This window comes from Hemicordylus capensis, chromosome 1 (assembly GCF_027244095.1).
Source record: "Hemicordylus capensis ecotype Gifberg chromosome 1, rHemCap1.1.pri, whole genome shotgun sequence".
Classification (NCBI taxonomy): domain Eukaryota; kingdom Metazoa; phylum Chordata; class Lepidosauria; order Squamata; family Cordylidae; genus Hemicordylus; species Hemicordylus capensis.
The window spans coordinates 4,603,502-4,621,193 of NC_069657.1; the positions used below are offsets into that span (position 1 = coordinate 4,603,502).

A 17,692-nucleotide genomic window follows, 5' to 3' on the forward strand; every position below is an offset into this window, starting at 1 on the left:
CCGCAGAGACCTGCATGAGTGATAATACACTCAATAGCAATTCCAACAGGTGTCTAGCAGCTTAAGCAGAATCCTATTCATCTCAACTTCCTTCTGTCAAAAGCACCATTCTAGCTCTCATCGCTTTAGATCAGGGGTTATCAAGCTGGGGATTGGGACCCACCCCACGGAGTCCCAAACAACTCAAGAGGGAACTGTCAGGAAGGCAAGGGCCTTACCCAACATGCCCAAGGTGTGGGGAGAGTCAGGGATGATGGGAGGCAGATGGAAACAGAAGACAACAACTATTTGGCTCTGCTCACAGCAGTGGCACTTCTTTGGCTGACGGGCCAGGAGAGAGTCCCCTAAAGAAGTGCCTTGGCTTTGTGAGCAGCAGAGGATTCGGATGGTTTTCAACTCCTGTCCCCCTGCCAGCTTCCCCATGCCTCAGAGGAGTCGGAGCAGCTCTTCACCTTACACTTTAATTGGAAATCTTTCTCAATTTCTAGTTAAGTGTGCAAGCAGAGTACAAAGAATTAAGCAAGACAGCTACAAAAATACTGACTCTCTGCTCATAAGAACAGCCCGGCTGGATCAGGCTCAAGGCCCATCTAGGTCCAGCAGCCCGTTTCACACAGTGTCCCACCAGATGCCACGGGAAGCCTAGAGGAAGGAGTTGAGGGCATACCATCTCGCCTGCTATTCAGAGGCATCCTACCTATTAGGCTGGATTCCTACTTGTCTGAATCAGAGTTTTCAGCAGTTGCTGCTATAAAGAGCAAAAACCTCTGAAAATAATTCGGAGCCTGAAATTAGATTGGCCCAGGTTTGAAACACAAAGTAAAAGCAAGCATGCTTATCCTTATTTAAAAGATAAATGTGCTTTATTTATCTTTAAAACCAGTGGCTGACATTCTGACTAACAAAGTATGTGTGCGCCTAACATCAGTGAAGCACTAGCCCTGCACTGGTCTGCCGTGCTTCCCAAGTGCGGTGGTTCTCTTCCACTCTTGTGCAAGAACGTAAATATTTTCCAGAGCTTACCCACACTCTAGAAATACTCTGGGAGTGCTCTGCTAGACAGCAAACACATTGCTTGACTCTCAGCAACCCATCTCTAGTCTACACATCATAAGTCAGGATGACAGACAGCAGCTTTACACATAGGGGTGGGGGTATGTTATTCTAGAGGGTCATAGTACCAAAGGGTTTGGGAAGCCCTGCTTTAGAGGAAAATACCTAAATATATTGACACACTCCGCAATCTATGCAGATTTCTATTGTACTCCTGCTGCAATGCAGGGATTTTAAGTACACAGAATAACAGAGTCACCTTAGACTGACTTTCAGAACTGTGTGTGTGTGTGTGTGTGTGTGTGTGTGTGTGTGTGTGTGTGTGTGTGTGTTCTGCCACAATTTGAGTAACTTTGGGGGTCCTATCCCATTTATGAGGTTAGAATTCTTCCACAAATCAACGCCCAGAGTACTGAAGGCAAGTGTGATCATGCACTTCTGGCCAAGTCTACCACTAGGATCTGGCATCTTCACATTTCTTGTGGCAGCTGCTTGCCATGCCAAGTTAAAGGTGAAGTGTGCCGTCAAGTCAATTCCAACTCCTGGCGCCCACATAGCCCTGTGATTTTCTTTGGTAGAATACAGGAGGGATTTACCATTGCCTCCTCCCGCACAGTATGAGATGATGCCTTTCAGCATCTTCCTATATCGCTGCTGCCCAATATAGGTGTTTCCCATAGTCGGGGAAACAGACCATTGGGGATTCGAACCAGCAATGTTCTGCTCATTTAAGCATTTCCCCGCTGTGTTATTAGGTGGCTGCCATGCCAAGTTAGGGAAGTCTAAAGACTGGGGGGGGGAGGGCAGGGGGAGATACTATCATGGGAACACAAGCCAGGCAACATCAGTTTAGAGGGACTAGTGTCTCCATTTCACAATGGTGTGCATTGCAGAGTTAAAAGGAGTCATCACAGTTGCCAACCACAAACCCCTCAGTCAGGAAAGGGATGTTCAAGGAAATGCATACCCTGTCTCTGTCAATGGCGTCCAAGAGCACTTTCCTGGCTTTCAGGAGGTTCTTCTGGATTTTGAAAAGATGCCGAGCAAGCTTGACAGCAAAGAATGAGGCTTCATAGCTGGACTTGGCATTCTTCACAGCTTCCTGGAGCAAGTGCTCGGCCTCCTCCATGTTCCCATGCCGTCGTTCTAAACTCACTCTCCGCAAGCGGATCATGGCCAGACCAGAAACGTTCTCTTCAAAGGTCTTCAGAATTCTTCGGGCTTCATTGATATTCCCTAAAAGCGGGAGAGAATGTGTGTCCAGGTTGTTGCACCATTTTCCAAAGCTGAATAGACTCTGGAAGCAAAGTTTCAGGGCCCTCCTGCACAACCTGTCCTGCATCAGCTTTTCTTTTTTCCCCTTCCTAGTTTTTATGACTGTGGAGATAGGTTCACCAAGTCACCACTGCCAGCCAAGTAGAACAGAAATATCCTTCCCAGAAGTTAAAGAACAGGAGGAACATCTTCCAAGCAACAGGAGAGACTTCTCCACACCCCAGTGTAAATCAGATATGCCTGTTTCTTCCCAAGCACTTTGGCACAGGTAGGGAGAGAGGCAGGCGTTCTTATTTGTGCTGAGATTTAAAGATGACAGGAGACTCTTCTTGAGAACTCAGGGAGTAGGGAGGGACTGGCAGCAGCCACAAAACATAGCTGGCTAGTAAGCCAAGCCAATAAAACGCCCTGAGCTATTTTTGGAAGGGCAGTATATAAATTAAATTAAAATTAAATATAAATTAAATTAAATTAAATTTAAATATAAATATATAAACATATAAATAAATAAACTAAACATCTATGTACAAAATTTGCATTGTGCTGGAACAGATTCTGAATTTCAGAAGAAACACAGTGATCTTCACTGTTTAGGCGGCAGGGCCGCTGGGGAGTGCCCATCCTGCTGCTGCCGGGGTGTGTTTATCCTGTTGCCGCCAAGGGACCCACCCCTTCTGCTGCAGGCCTGTGCCTGGTCCAGCAGCATGCACCACAGTGGCCGGGGGTGGGGAGGCACACACTGAAGGTGCTGGCCAGGCACTTACCTGTCTTTCCCACTTCCTGTCGCTGTACAGAAAGTGTAGGGGAGCACGCACGCCCCGTCATCAGGGGGGAGGGGAGGCAAGTCAGGAGCCACACAATGATCACTGTACTACACCATCATCCACAATTTTCTGCTAGCTCCACCCCCAGAAATCTTGTCAAAAATTCATTTTTTGCATGATCTATCCTTCCTTCAGTCAAGCTTTGAACCATATTCAGATAAGCAACGAAGTTAGAATAGTCTGCAAGCCAAGGCTTCAGATGAGTAGTGGAGTTCCCACTGCTCTGCAGCGATGAGGCCTTGGATTTTAAACAGTACCTCTGCAATTAAAGAATCTCGGCTAGAAATATTGGGAAACGGCTCTTTGTGAGACCCTAGAGAACTGCTGCGAGTCAGGAATTTCAAGTTAAACAGCATTTCGTGAAGCAGACCATGAGGCTGACTTGGAGATATAACCCCTTTTATCCTCCAGTGCTTCTTGAGGCAGATATGGCCTGTGGGCTGAGTTAACAACTACTACCCCAAACAGAAGACCACAGCCTTGAAGATGTCTCTGAAAATTCTGTTTAAGGAGATCTGTAAATATGAGTAATCCATGAGCATATCTTCACCCTCTTCCTTCACCCTCTTCAGTCCTTCACCCTCTTGAACCTAAGTGGCCCCCTGATGAGCTTGCCATAGGGAATTAAGTAGTTTTCAGGGTTGCCGTAAGGTCTAAACAGTGGTAGGTGGAGATCTGCATGTGTATTCCAGTGACTGTATACAGAGAATACAGTGTACTGAATACAGTGACTGTATTCCAGTGACTGTTGCTGGTGTCTATCTGTTTCTTTTTAGATTGTGAGCCCTTTGGGGGCAAGGATTCATCTTATTTATTTATTATTTCTCTGTGTAAACTGCCCTGAGCCATTTTTGGAAGGGCAGTATAGAAATCAAATGAATGAATGAATGTAAGTAATTCATTTTTTGAGGTCAGTTCTTTCTCTACTTAGGAACAGAGTGCTCAACAGCCAGCAATTGTCATTTTGTTTCCTTGAGAAGAGCAGTTTTTCTTACCCCTGTACCTTTAAGAGAACCAGATGTGCCCAATGCCCACTCCTCACCTTGCTGTTCTTCAAAAGCAGCCCAGAGCAAGTGCACCATTGGCTTCTTCGAGAGGTGTATCGTGCAGGCCCGGCTGTAGACATGCCTCACCCCTTCAATGCTGTGGTTCTCCATGTACTTGGCATACTGCATTTGAAGACAGAACAGAGACTAAAGAATTCACAGCTTACTCTGGGTTGCTAAATACTTGAGAGAACTATAAAATTCTTGTGTTTAAACCCATTCAGCACCTTTATTGAACCATTAGACTAGTTTCTGTAAGGAAGGACGAAGAGAGGCAACGAAGTTGGCATATGCAGCTGTCAAATCTGGTTGCAAGCAGACCATCTCCTAATGCAACAGATATAGTTATACATGAACAACATTCAAACAAGAGTACAGAAGGTTAGTCACTGATCAATGTTTGCAAAGGGTAAGAGCTGTTCCTGGGAGGAAACGCCCCATACCTTGATCCAGAACTCCTCATAGAGGGCACAGGAGATCACACAGCGCTCAAAGAGGACCACCACTCGCTCGTGAGTACCATTCTCAATCTCAAAGTCCAAGTACTCCTTCCAGTTCTTCAGCTGGGTTTTCTCCAGAGGTTTAACATGAAAATAAGGTCGTTTGATCTGAAATAGACAGTTGTCAAGGGAATGTAAATATGTCAATTCCACAAAGGCACTGAAAGACTTCATTTCCCATTTTGTTCCCGAAGAACAGGAGAAACGTGAACTCTGCCATTTCCAGGCAAGGCCTACTTATAATCCAATTAACACAAAGACTGTTAACACATTCGTTTTGAAATGAATTTGTGAGCAGGATCGCACCCACTGGTTCCATTCCCACACATTCATCTGAACTCATTTACAAAGCCTTCACAGAACAGCTTATATAAGCTCTGTCAGATGAGAACATGCAAATTCAGGCAAGTGCCTACAAACACTACACTGTTCTCCCTTCATTTCCACATGGATGAATGTGTGAACACTCCTGTAGTCTCCTCTGAACTGCATTTTCAAGAACAGTTGACCAAGTGTAATGGTATAAGGCTTCGATCAAGGTCAGACACAGAACTCCAGGGCCCAATGAAGAACACTGTAGCTCTCAAGTTTGCTATGCTCTAATTCAACTGCTGGCTCAATCCAACAAAAACGCAAGAAGAGCCCTGCTGAATAAGACCAAGTCTCATTCAAGAGGTGAAGAAGTCCGCAAGCAAGACATGAAGGCAACAGTCCTTCTCTTATGGTAGTGGCCATCGATTTTTTGCCCTTTCCTATTAATCCCTAGCATAGAATTTGACCTTCAGACCTCATCAGTGTTTATGAAGTTAGGATGTTCCACTGATAATGTGCATCAGTTTGCACTTACATTGAAGTTCATTTGCCATTTTGTTGCCCATTCATGAAGTTTGAAGAGATTCTTTTGGAACTCTTCTGTCTGCATGGATTTTTACCACTCCGAATAGTTAGGTGTCATAAGCAAATGTGGCCACTTCATGGTTCACCATTATATTCAATCATGACAGGCGTTAACAAATTTGCTATGAATCTAGGAGCCAGTCTCCAAATTTAGAAACCAGACAAGGGACACGACAAAATTACCAGACATTTTATGAACAAGTTAAATAGCACCAATCCCAATACAGGGGGGTGAGTCCTACTTCTCACTGCCCTCCAATAAGAATGCTTCTGTTTACTCCTACTCTCTACTTTGTTCTATATTGCTGGGGATGGGCCAGAAGGGTTGGAGAGGAGAGATGGTCTTGTGGTAGCAAGCATGAGTTGTCCCCCTAGCAAAGCAGGGTCCACCCTGGTTGCATAATGGGAGAGTAGAAGTATGAGCACTGTAAGATATTCCCCTCAGGGGATGGAGCTGCTCTGGGAAGAGCAGAAGGTTTCAAGTTCCCTCTCTGGCTTCTCCAAGATAGCGCTGAAAGAGATTCCTGCCTGCAACCTTGGAGAAGCCGCTGCCAGTCTGTGTAGACAATACTGAGCTAGATAGACCAATGGTCTGACTCAGTATACAGCAGCTTCCTATGTTCCTAAGGGTGTGTGTGTTCCTTCATGCCCTGTTTGCAAGCTCCCTGTGAGCACCTGGCTGGCCACTGTAGGAAAGGGGACCAATCTGTTGATCCTACAGGGCTCTTATGTGTTCTGAGAAAAACAGAATCAAGTGATTTCCAAAAGCCAACAACCTAGATACTGTTCTGGTTTAACACGATAACCAACAAGCTAACATGGCCACCTAGAAATAGATCCCCCCTCAGTATCTGTGTCTCCTGCTCTGAACAGCCATACCTGAAGAACAGGTTGCTTATATTTAGTAATGTTTCTTCAAGTGGTCTTCTGTGCATTCACACATATGGGATTTGTGCCTGTGCACAGATTATCCCTGGAACCTTCAAGAGATCGCTACAGATCTTGTGGAATGAGCATGAACCAAAGCAGGTAAGGGTCTCTTGACCAATTGGTAACATAGTTTGATGGCGGAACATACCCAGGCAGAAAGGCTATGGGAGAAGGCCTATAGGCCCTTGCATGGATCTCTGTAGCAGATGAATAGGGCATTAGACTTTCTAAAACCCTTCGTCCTATGAACATAGAAGGCTAAGGCCCTGCAGTCATCCAGGTATGCCACTTCCGCTCTTTCAGGGACCGGGGGTTGGGGAAGAGTACTGGAAGACAGATTTCCTGAGACACATGGAATTGTGAGACTACCTTAGGCAAGGTGGTTATGTCTGGTGTAGGAGAAACCCTGTCCTTGTGGAAAACCAGGAAAGGTGGGTACACACGGAGGGCTCTAAGCTCACTTAGTGGGCCAAAGTGACTGCTACCAAGAAAGCTGTTTCGAAGGTAAGTAAAATGTAAGTCCATGGTAGCAATGGGTTCAAAAGGCTTAGTGGTTAACATGTCTAGGACTAAGGATAAGTCCCAGGAGGGCACAAACTTGAGAACTGGAGCAAATAAACAATCTAAACCCTTGAAAAATATTTAACAGGGAATTTTTAAAAAGAGCCAGTAACATGGTGTGACGAGATAGCTGCAGCTTGCACCTTCAGGGAGGAGATGGACAAACCTGTTTGATCAAGCTCGAGCAGGTAAATCAGGAAGTCATCCACTGAAGAGTGCAGAAGATCAATGTACAGCTTTTTGGCATACTGTATTCCACAAACCATTTCCATTTCACTTGTAGGTGCAGTGTATGGAGCATTTAAGCATGTTGTGGATGGACAATCAGTATGGGTTGTGTAGGATCAGATGCCACAGTAGAGGGAGAGCACCAAATGGTTCAGATACATGATATTTGATCCCGGAAGTAACAGCAGGTCTGGTCGACAAGGGAGGTGGAGGTGAGTTCTTCTTGCTACTGACATGAGGGTGGTGAACCACAGCTGGCGGGGCCGCCACGGTGTGACCAAAATGCATTGCAGCTGGTCCATTTGGATTTTCTGAAGAACTCGCGAGAACAGAATAGGGGGAACTAGGAATAGGGAGAACTAGGAATAGGGAAAAGCGTAGATGTGTTTCTCCAATCAATCTGATAGGAGAGCATCCCATTCGGAGCCTGGACCCACGCCAGCATGACTGAAGAAGCATTAGCAGTGGCAGTTCTGAACATCCACAAATGCACTGATGGCCACTGTGCCCCATTGTTGGAAAAGGTCACGGACAACATCTGGGTGTAACTGCCATTCATAAGAGGGATATTTCTGCCTGCTGAGGGAATCGGCAATGTTCTCTTGCCATGGGATATGGGTAGCTTTCAGGAAAATGTCATTGGTTATGCACCAGTTCCAGAGCTCTAGTCTCAATTGGAGGAGTGCCCTGGATCTGAATCTATTCAGGATGCCTCTGAATACCAGTTGCAGGGAGATAACAGCAGGAGAGAGGTCATGCCCTCAACTGGCGGGCCACTGTGTGAAACAGGATGTGGGACTAGATGGGCATTCTTGGGCCTGATCCAGCAGGGCTGATCTTATGTTTATGTTCTTATCTCATGCCACCCTGTCAGCTGATATAAGCAGCTGCAGTGGTGTGGCCAGTGAAGACCACGATGTACTTGTTCTGCAGCAGGTTGCGGAATTTCTGGAGAACAAGAAAAACAGCCAGCAGCTCTAGGTAATTTATATGGTGGACCTTGTCAGTGTCTGACCAGACTCCTGAAACAGTGTGGGCACTGCAGTGGGCAGCCCAGCCAGTGCATATCACAAAGGGTCACCTGTGAAAGGGCATCTGGTCATCAGATGGTCCAAGTTTGTACACCACAGGGCTGCTTCGGAGACTGTAGGCAGGATTGTGAGTTTCTTTGATTGCCTGTCTGTGGCTGGGGAGAAAACATTTAAGAACCACACCTGGATGACCTGGATGTGTAGCCTGCTGTACGGAAGGATGGAGGTGGTGGTAGTCATGAGGCCAAGAGCATGCTGAACTTGGAATGCGGTTGTGTGATGAGCCAAGGAGAGTGGAATGGCAGCAGACATGATGTCCGCAATACGGTTTGGTGGCAGATAGGCAACAGAGAAATGGGCATTCAGGTAAATGCATATGAAGTCTATTTGTTTGGAGGGACGGAGCTGAGGTTTTTTGTGGTTGACACTGAAGGCCTAATTTTTTAACCTGGGCTAAGGCAGTGTGTATATGGTGTCTGAGTAGATTTTCTGAACAGGCCATGAGTAACCAGTCATGGATGTATGGGTAGAGTTGGATCCCCTGAAGAAGCAGGAAAGCTGCCATTACTGCCATGATTTTTGTAAAGATCAGAGGCACGGAGGCTAGCCCAAAGGGGAACATGGTGTACTGGTAAACATGATGCCCCACTTTGAAGTGTAGGTACTTGTGATGAGTGAGTGAATAGATATGTGGAAGTATGCGTCTTGGAGATAAAGGGAGGTGAATCAAGCCCCTTGTGGAAGAAGCGAGAGGATTATATGGATGGCAACTATACAAAAATGTTGGTAACAAACAAACCAATTGAAGCCCCTGAGATGCAGAATGGGTCTCATGCTGCCGTCCCGTTTTGGCACTGAGAAGTACCTGGAGTAGAAGATGTGGTGGAACTGTCGGGTGACTTCCTGTATGACATGCTTCTGAAGTAAGCCATGAACTTATTCCAAAGGGGCAGGATCAGGCTCTGCTGGATCACGTCCAAGGCCTATCTAGTCCAGCATCCTGTTTCATAGTGGCCCACCAGATGCCTCTGAGAAGCCCACAGGAAAAAGGTGAGAGCATGTCCCTCTCTCTTGCTGTTGCTCCTCTGAAAATTGTATTTAGAAGCATCTTGCCTCTGAAGTTGGGGGTGGCCTATGGCCACCAGACTAGTAGCCATTGATAGCCCTGTCCTCCATGACTCTGTCTAAGTCTCTTTTAAAGCCATCCAAGTTAATGGTCATCACCACATCCCATGGCAGAGAATCCCCTAGAGTAATTATGCATGGTGTGGAAAAAGTACTTCTTCTATTCGGTCCTAAATTTCTGGTCTTCAGTTTCTGGTTGTTGTGAGAGAGGGAGAAAAATTTCTCTGTCCACTCTCTCTACTCCATGCATAGTTTTATACATATCAATCCTGTCTCCCCGTCATCGCCTCTTTTCGAAAATAAAAAGCCCCACATGAAGTAACCTTGCCTCATAAACACACTGCTCCAGGCCCCTAATCATCTTGGTTGCCCTCATCTGCACCTGTTCCAGTTCTACAATGTCCTCCATAAGATACGGTGATCAGAACTTTACACAGTATTCCAAATGTGGTCTCACCATAGATTTGTATAAAGGCATCATAATATTAGAAATGTTATTTTCAATCCCCTTTCCAGTGATCCCTAGCATGCAATTTTCCATTTTCACAGCTGCTGCTCATGGAGTCGACACTTTCAACAAGCTGTCCACCACAACCCCAAGATCTCTCTCCTGGTCAGTCATTGACAGCTCAGACTCCATCAGTGTGCATGTGAAACTGGGTGGGTGTTTTGTTGTTGTTGTTTTTGCTTCAATGTGCATCACTTTATACTTGCTGACAATGAACCGCATTTGCCATTTTGTCACCCACTTGAGTTTGTATCCAGGAATAACCATGTTCCATTAGTTCTCACCATTCCACCACATTTCCGTTATGCCCACTATATCTGTCTTCATTGGCAACCAAGCACTCCAGCTCGCCCACCTTGGCTCATAGGCTTCTGGCATTGGTATATAAACACCTATATGCTGAGTCTCTTACCTGGCTCTGGCATGTGCTATCTCCCTTACTGTTATTTGACTTTTTTGACCAGCTGTCATGTGTTTCCATATATTCTACTCCTGGTTCTACTTTCAAGTGGAGCCTACCTCTTTTGTACAACCTTTGCTTGTCCAAAAATGTATCCCAGAGCCTAACAAAACTAAACCCCTCTTCCCAGCAGCACCATCTCATCCATGCATTGAGATCCCTCAGTTCTGCCTGTCTCACTTGCCTGTCTCACTTGCCCTGTGTGTGGAACAGATACCACTTCAGAGAATGCTACCCGGGGGGTACTGGACTTCAATATGCTACCTAGCAGCCTAAATTTGGCTTCCAGGACCTCTTGGCTACGTTTCCCAACATTGTTGGTGAAGACATGCACCATGACAGCAGACTTCTCCCCAGTACTGCCTAACCGTCTATCCAGATGCTGTGCGACATCAGCAGCCTTCGCACCAGGCAGGCAAGTCATAGTACAGTCATCATGCGGGTCACAAATCCATCTCTCTACACCCCCAATGATCAAATCACCCACTACTAGGAGGCCCCCAAACCCCAGAGAAGTATCCTCTGGACAAAGGAATATGGGTGCATCACCCAAAGAAGGGGTCCCTTCTAAGGGAGCAGTCCCCTCTTCCTCAGACTGATGTCTGAGCCCTTCACTGTCCATGACAGCCGAGGAGCTGTCAGCCGTGGAGTGGGATGCCTCTATCACATCCATGGGGCTCTCATCTACATCTCTCTCTGCTCCCTAAGCTTCTCCAGGCTTTGAGATAACAAACTTGATCCCTGAGAGCCAGGAGCTCTTTGCCCCGAGGGCACACCCACGGCTCCCTCAAGCAGAAAGTCATACATACAAGACTGTGCAATACACTGGGAAACACCCCATTCTCTGTTGCACTCTACTTTCATAGCTAGTTTTGTCGTAAGAGGGCCTGACCTAGGTGGGGTCTCAATGAATTATGTTATGTAGCCCTATTTGACAAAAGAGAACCCAATGGTCCGTTGATATAGCTTGCTACTGTTGAAGGTGTGGGGCTAGCCTTATAAGGTAGTCAGACCTTCTTTGTGTAGGTGCACTGCCAAGATTTGGCTGCTGTGGTTGCCTGAGCTGAGGATTGGAGGTTTACGAAAGGAATTGTATTTGGAGCTACAATAAGAGTGTGGTTGGTAAGGCCTATTAGACATAGAGGGCCTATTCCACTGTCTTCCCTTTCCTGGGCAGTAGAGATGTTGAAGGGTATTTGTCATGGAGCAGGCTGTAGACTTCAACTTTTGATCACATATGTTTCATCAGTCTTGTCTCCAAATAGGTTTTCCCCATTGAAAGGCGAGTCTTCAATTCTTGACTTTGCCTCGAGAGTGAGTGATGTAGATTTGAGCCACACATGTCTTCGCAAGGCAATTGATATGGAAATTGAATGAGACATAGTCTGCAATGTGGCATGTGGAGTGCAGCAGCTGCTTTGTGATTTTCTGTCCCTCATTCAAAATGTTGGGAGTGTGACTCTTTTTGATCCAGTTGGACAATTTGGTCCAGCAATAGGGATTCCTTAAAACGTGTGTGAGCGTAACGTGCTATATATTTATATTTATTATATTTATATGCTGCCCCATACCAAAAAAGTCCCTGGGCAGTTCCCAATTTTTGGTAGTTGCCAAAGATTGGGAAGCTTGGTAGTTGGCTCCCAAGCTTGGTAGTTGGTGATATGTAACTGTAAAGCTGCTGTGGAATAGGTTCTTTCCCAATGGTGTCCAGCTTTCATCCATCTCTATCTGCAGGTGTTGACAAAGGTTGCTGCTAACTGAAAGTAAAGAGGTACCTTTAAAAAGTGATGATTCTCTTTATTTAGCAGGGCAAAATCAACTGGCCCTATCCATCCCCAGCACAGCATTCCTCCAGTGGCTGTTGATGGTATCTAATGTTTCTTTTTTAAATTGTGAGCCCTTTGGGGAAAGGCAGCCATTTTATTTATTTCTATGTAAACCGCTTTGGGAATCTTTGTTGAAGTGCATTCATCGTATTCATATTTTTGTCACTCATGAGACTGGGACATTTCTACTACTACAGAATTAGGGACTGGGTGTTTAAATAAAAAGGTGCAATCCGTCTGCTGAGTGCAGTACAAGTGGTCCAAGCTCCTAGCCATTGGAGAGGACACAGATGGCTTGTCCCTTGCACATCTGACCACCTCCAAGATGGCTGGGATGAAAGGAAGTGAAGGGGTGTGTGGGTGCTAGTGTCAGATTCAGTAAGGTTGAATATAGAGTCTGGCGCCACAGAGGTCTGTGTGTGGGATTCAACACCAAGGACTTTAGCCATCTGTTCTATTTGTTCTGAATAAATGTATAGGTCTTTGGCTGAAGAATCTGATTTGGAATCTGGTTCCAGCGTGTCACCTGACGGTCCCAGAAGTGAATATATGGCATTTTCTGGTGACAGTGAGTACGCATCCACATCGGATTTATATTCCAATGTGGAGGTACCTGTATTGAAATCAGGATCTGTTGGAGCAGCAGGGTCACAGGAGTTTGTAGGCTCTGGTGAAGTTCCCGGAGTAGCCAATGTGGTGGCAAATGTTTGCGGTGGATTGGGCGGGTGCAATGGTGTGGCTTTTGGTCCCAGCATTTTTGGAGGTTACAACTCAGTTCATAGCTTCGTTGAGACAAGTGTTTGTCCAAGTAGGAGCGATGGTGGTGGTCACACTTAACATAAGAAGGGTTGCACTCCCTGTAGCGATGAGCTGAAGACCTACTTCAAGATCGTTTGTGAGATAAAGATCTGCTGTGTGATTGAGGGCGGTGCCTGGATGGTGGTGTATAACCGTGATAGGAACCGTATTACAAGACAGCCCTGTCATCATGTCTTGAGTATGCTCTTTCAAAACAAGCGTATCTGGTGTACTCATGGGAGTAACAGTCATGCAATGGTAGCACTGGCACCCATAAGCCTTCAAAGGACAGGGGTAATCCCCATAGCACAGGCGAGGGTAAAAGTCTCCTTGGTGGTGATCCCTGCATTCCTCACAATCCCTATCCCCTTCACCGGAGAGTGAATCACAGCCCCTAGGTGAGAGCAGGAATTCCTCAACTTAGAGATCGAGTTCAAGATATGGCAGGTCAAGCGGCTCTTCAAATGGGATCCCCAACACTTTGGAATTGGAGTTGTGGTATGGCTCTGTGTCAGGACGTGGGAGCTTAGGAATCTCCGTGGTTTTAGTAACAGCTGTAGTATGTTTCTTCTTTTTAGAGGGCTCAGGGCTGGTAGCAGCAGGAGTTGGCAGAATGGCGAGTCAGATGCCATTTTGTGGGAAGCTGTACTGGCTGTCCTAGTGGGCAAAGGGGGGGGGGCTGTATTGGCTATCCCCATTGATGGGTAGGGCTGTCATAGTAACACTTTTTTCCAGAATAAGGAGCACAGCCATGAGGCTCGGTTACGGCAGGCTTGGAGGGTAACGCTCAGGGAGATTAAGCAGGCTTCTAGTTTGTGCCCTTCCCCTGAGCAAGACACACTTCACTTTGTCCATCCAAAGTCAGTAGTTTAGCTGTGCACGCAATACAGCATTCAAAGGAGACTTTACTAGCCATAAACTGTGGAGGAGTAAAAGGGAGAGATTTACTGGGGTGGGGGGGGGACGCTACTATAAAGGAAGGAGGCAACGAGAAGAGAGGAAGACAGAACAAACAGGGGGTAAAACAAGTACTTCCCTCCAAGAGAACTGACTGTGACTTTCTCCTTTAAAAAAAAAGGGTCCGAGGCAGTGTGCCCTCTGCGGTGGTTGGCAAAAACTGAAGGGACAGAGTGGGTCAGCCACAGCATGAATACAAAAGGGGCAGGGATACCACCAAAAATATTTCTCCTTGTCTCTCTTTCAAGAGAGGCAAATCTCTTGAAGGTTCTAAGGCTGGTCTCTGCACAGGCGCAAATCCCACATGTGAGATGCACAGAGAACACAAAGAACAAATGCTTCTTGGCTTCGAAAGCTTGCAACACTTATGGCAACTAGGTGTGTCCAACAGAGATCTAAGCTCACCTATTCTACATCTCTTTCTCTATGGGACCAATGGAACTGTAGATATCCTGAATTTCAAGACAAGACGAGTGGTGACATCATGAGATGCAGCAAGAGCGCTGAGGTTAGCAACTGTTCCCACAAATGGGCCAAATCCAGCTCAGAGCTTGGCATGCTCCCATCTACCACAAGAAATTGGCTCTGCCCAACTCTTTGCCCTAATGCAGCATTGCTCTAGGCAACAGCCGCCCATATATATTCACTGCTTGGAGGCAAATAAGCATCTTGGATGAATCAGGTTTTTCTGATTTAGTTTGCTATATTAAGTTATATTGTAAAAAAACCACCCTGGTTTAAAAGAATGAAATATTAATACAAAGCAATGTGTTTATTTAACTTTCTAAAACAGAATCTATAACCCTTTAATATAGAGTTTGTGTGTGTGGTTTTAAATGAAGGAAAATGTCTGAATTTTGAAGTCAAGCATAATTAGTGTGTGTTACATTTGACCATTAACCAAACAATAGAGACAATTAAGGGCACATCATCAGTCTTGGGGGTGGGATAGTGTGTGGAGTTAGGTCTGTGCATTTAGCTCCAACAGACATCAAAGGCTGTTAAAGCTACTTAACTTTAGCTGGACTGGGCCTGTATTTTCTATCTCATGGAGGAACAATTTTCTGCCCAGTCCCAGCCTTCTGGAATGTTTTGGTTATCAAGCAAGCAGCCTTCCTTATGTGGCTACATGTGCAGAAGGAATCACACAGAAATCTGTTCGTTTAACAACTGCTCGCTTTAGGGTCAATGCTGCTCCCAGCAGCCCTCCAACAGCAGCAAAACACAAATGGCCGGTCGGCAACACCATGCTGACCACACAAATGGCATTGGCACATGCATTGATGCTATTTGTGTGCCGACGCTGTGCGAGGGCTGCTGGGAGCAGCATCCCAGCGGCGTGGCATTTTAAAGAGGACAGCAGCACAGCTGCTGCTTTTAAGTTACCTTTTAAAGCACCAACGCACTGCAATGGGGTGGTGGAGGCTCCGAGGAGCAGGTAGCACCTGCCCCCCTCCTTTTAAAGATGTCCCTCGCCCTGCACCAAAACGTTTCAACTGCAGAAGCCCAAATCATTTCAGTGCCTCTCCAAATTCAGACACATAAATGGCCACTACAGGGAGACAGCTACACAGTGGCACTCCAGCCAGGAATAAGTGAGTTAAGTTATTTAAATCAGCCCTTCTTGACAATTTTAAATCAACCCATATGCTTTGAGCTTTCTGGAAAAACAATTTACTCATAATTAATTTTTTAAAAAACACAATCTGTGTGGTGTAGTAAACAGTGCTGGACTGAGACTGGGGAGATCCAGGGTAAAATCCCCACTCAGGCATGAAGTGGGCAAGTGCTTTGCTGGAAAGGCAGTGTACAAGCATTGGAAACAGAGAAACAGCACGTGCCCGGGTGACCTTGGGCTGGTCACACAATCTCATCTGACTGCTCTCACAGGGCTGCTGCAAGCAGGCAGGGGAAGGCTCCACATATAGTGCCATGAAGGAAGGATAGGATGGGGAAATGTATAATCTATCATTGCTGCAGAAGCTATGCTAGGGGTACAGCTCTGTGGCATTTGCATTCAACACAATTAATGCACTTAAGTGTATTAAATTAACTTTAATGTAATCTCATTAAACACCATTTTTAGGAGGAAGCACAACACTACCAGTTTAGAACGAAGCCATTAATTAAAATATGCTGACCACAACAGAAGCTGAGTGGTGTACAAAAGGATTTGGAACCACACCCAAGTTACTCAAAATTATCCATATCTACAGTATTAATTTATCTTGGGATCCACCTACATCAGGTGGCCCTGCTAGATTGCAACACACCTTGTTAGACTGCTGCCTCCAAGGTGGAGGTACAAGAGTTACAACCACAAAGAAACCTTAGGCAAAAAGTCAAATGGATTTTTTTCCTACTTTAAGTCATCTGGGGGCACATTACTGGTGCTAAAGAATGCCAGTAGTGCCACTTCCCTACAGGAAGCAAGCCACCATGTTCTGCTGCTGCTGTTTTTAAAAGGAGAACCCACAACATGTAGAATTCCCCAACGGCAGCAACCTACCTTGGCCAGTTGTTGAGAATCATGCCTTTACTTGAGAGTAGCAACCTACATTTATTTTTGTTAGTGGGGGACAGTTTCCATTCTGTATGTACAAACTGAGCCAAAGTGGAGTTCAGACAGAATGACAGGTAGAAAGATTACATCTGAAATGGTTAGAGTAGGCTAAGTGTGTGACTTCTGAATTTTGTTCCTACAGTGAAGGAGTAGGTGAGTTAAGTCCCCTTCCACCACACAAGCTCTCCATGTAGACATTTATGAGTGCAATTCAGCCCTCTGAAATAGTTCTCCACACATATAGAGAATCAGGCTTGATGGTGTTGAATAATCTTCAAGAGAAACAAAGGTTTAGAAAACTAGGACAAGAGAGTCAAAAATGAGAGGAAGAATCCTCAACAGATGATCAGAACACAATACACTGCACTAAAGCCAATGAATGTTGGTGAAAATACATTTCCTCGAGTGCTCCTTATATAACCTTTTCAGAGTGATGCTGTCTCCTAGACTCAGTTACACAAACTAGGCAGATGCATACCTATGTATGCTACTTTAAAAGTGTGGAAAGGGACAAGTAAGAGGCAGCCCCAATAATCTATTGTCCATGCCACATCACCCATTTAACCTTGCTAGCTGACACAACTACTATAAATATTTATACTGTACACCACCACTTTTCAAAATATTCAAAGCAGTTTACACAGAAAAATAGATAAATAATAAACAAGTTCCTTCCCTGACCCAAAAGGGCTCACAATCTAAAATGAAACAGAAAATAAACATCAGCAACAACAACTTAAAGCTATGCTGTGCTGGGTTTGGATAGGGACAGTTGCTCTTCCCCCCACCCCCCACTAAATAGAAGAGAAACACCACTTGATTCAGCAAGCACGATTAAAATGTATAGTTTAGAATAGATCTGCAATTTAAAATGCTAAATTAAATCACACGTGCAGGCACTTGTGGTATTTGTGCTGCATTGTACTTCAGTGTCAAAATCTTCCTCCATGTAGAAAGTGTGGATTTGAGACAGGTACTTTTCCAAACAAGCAGTTACCATGTATGCTCTGAGGTGGTACAGTTGGGCAGAGACACTGGGCAATGCAAGGGCCTGCATGTCTGAATCACCTCCAAAAAAACAGCAATTAAGAGCTCAACCCACAGAAAACA

General features: G+C 45.5%; 1 protein-coding gene and 1 non-coding gene across 2 annotated transcripts in view; both read right to left on the reverse strand.

Annotated features, from left to right (window-relative positions):
• The window catches only part of PRPF39 (pre-mRNA processing factor 39), a 55,509-nt gene that overhangs the window by 14,900 nt on the left and 22,917 nt on the right, over positions 1-17,692 (reverse strand). Inside the window, exons 8-10 of the mRNA XM_053307959.1 lie at positions 4,642-4,806; positions 4,195-4,321; positions 2,021-2,289 (exon numbers count right to left, since the gene is read on the reverse strand). Of these exons, the coding sequence (XP_053163934.1) occupies positions 2,021-2,289; positions 4,195-4,321; positions 4,642-4,806 (561 nt within the window). The remainder of the gene's footprint in view (positions 1-2,020; positions 2,290-4,194; positions 4,322-4,641; positions 4,807-17,692) is intronic.
• On the reverse strand, positions 1,890-1,973 carry LOC128341393 (small nucleolar RNA SNORD127). Its single transcript, XR_008314397.1, has one exon. It is a non-coding gene; the product is annotated as a small nucleolar RNA SNORD127 (small nucleolar RNA).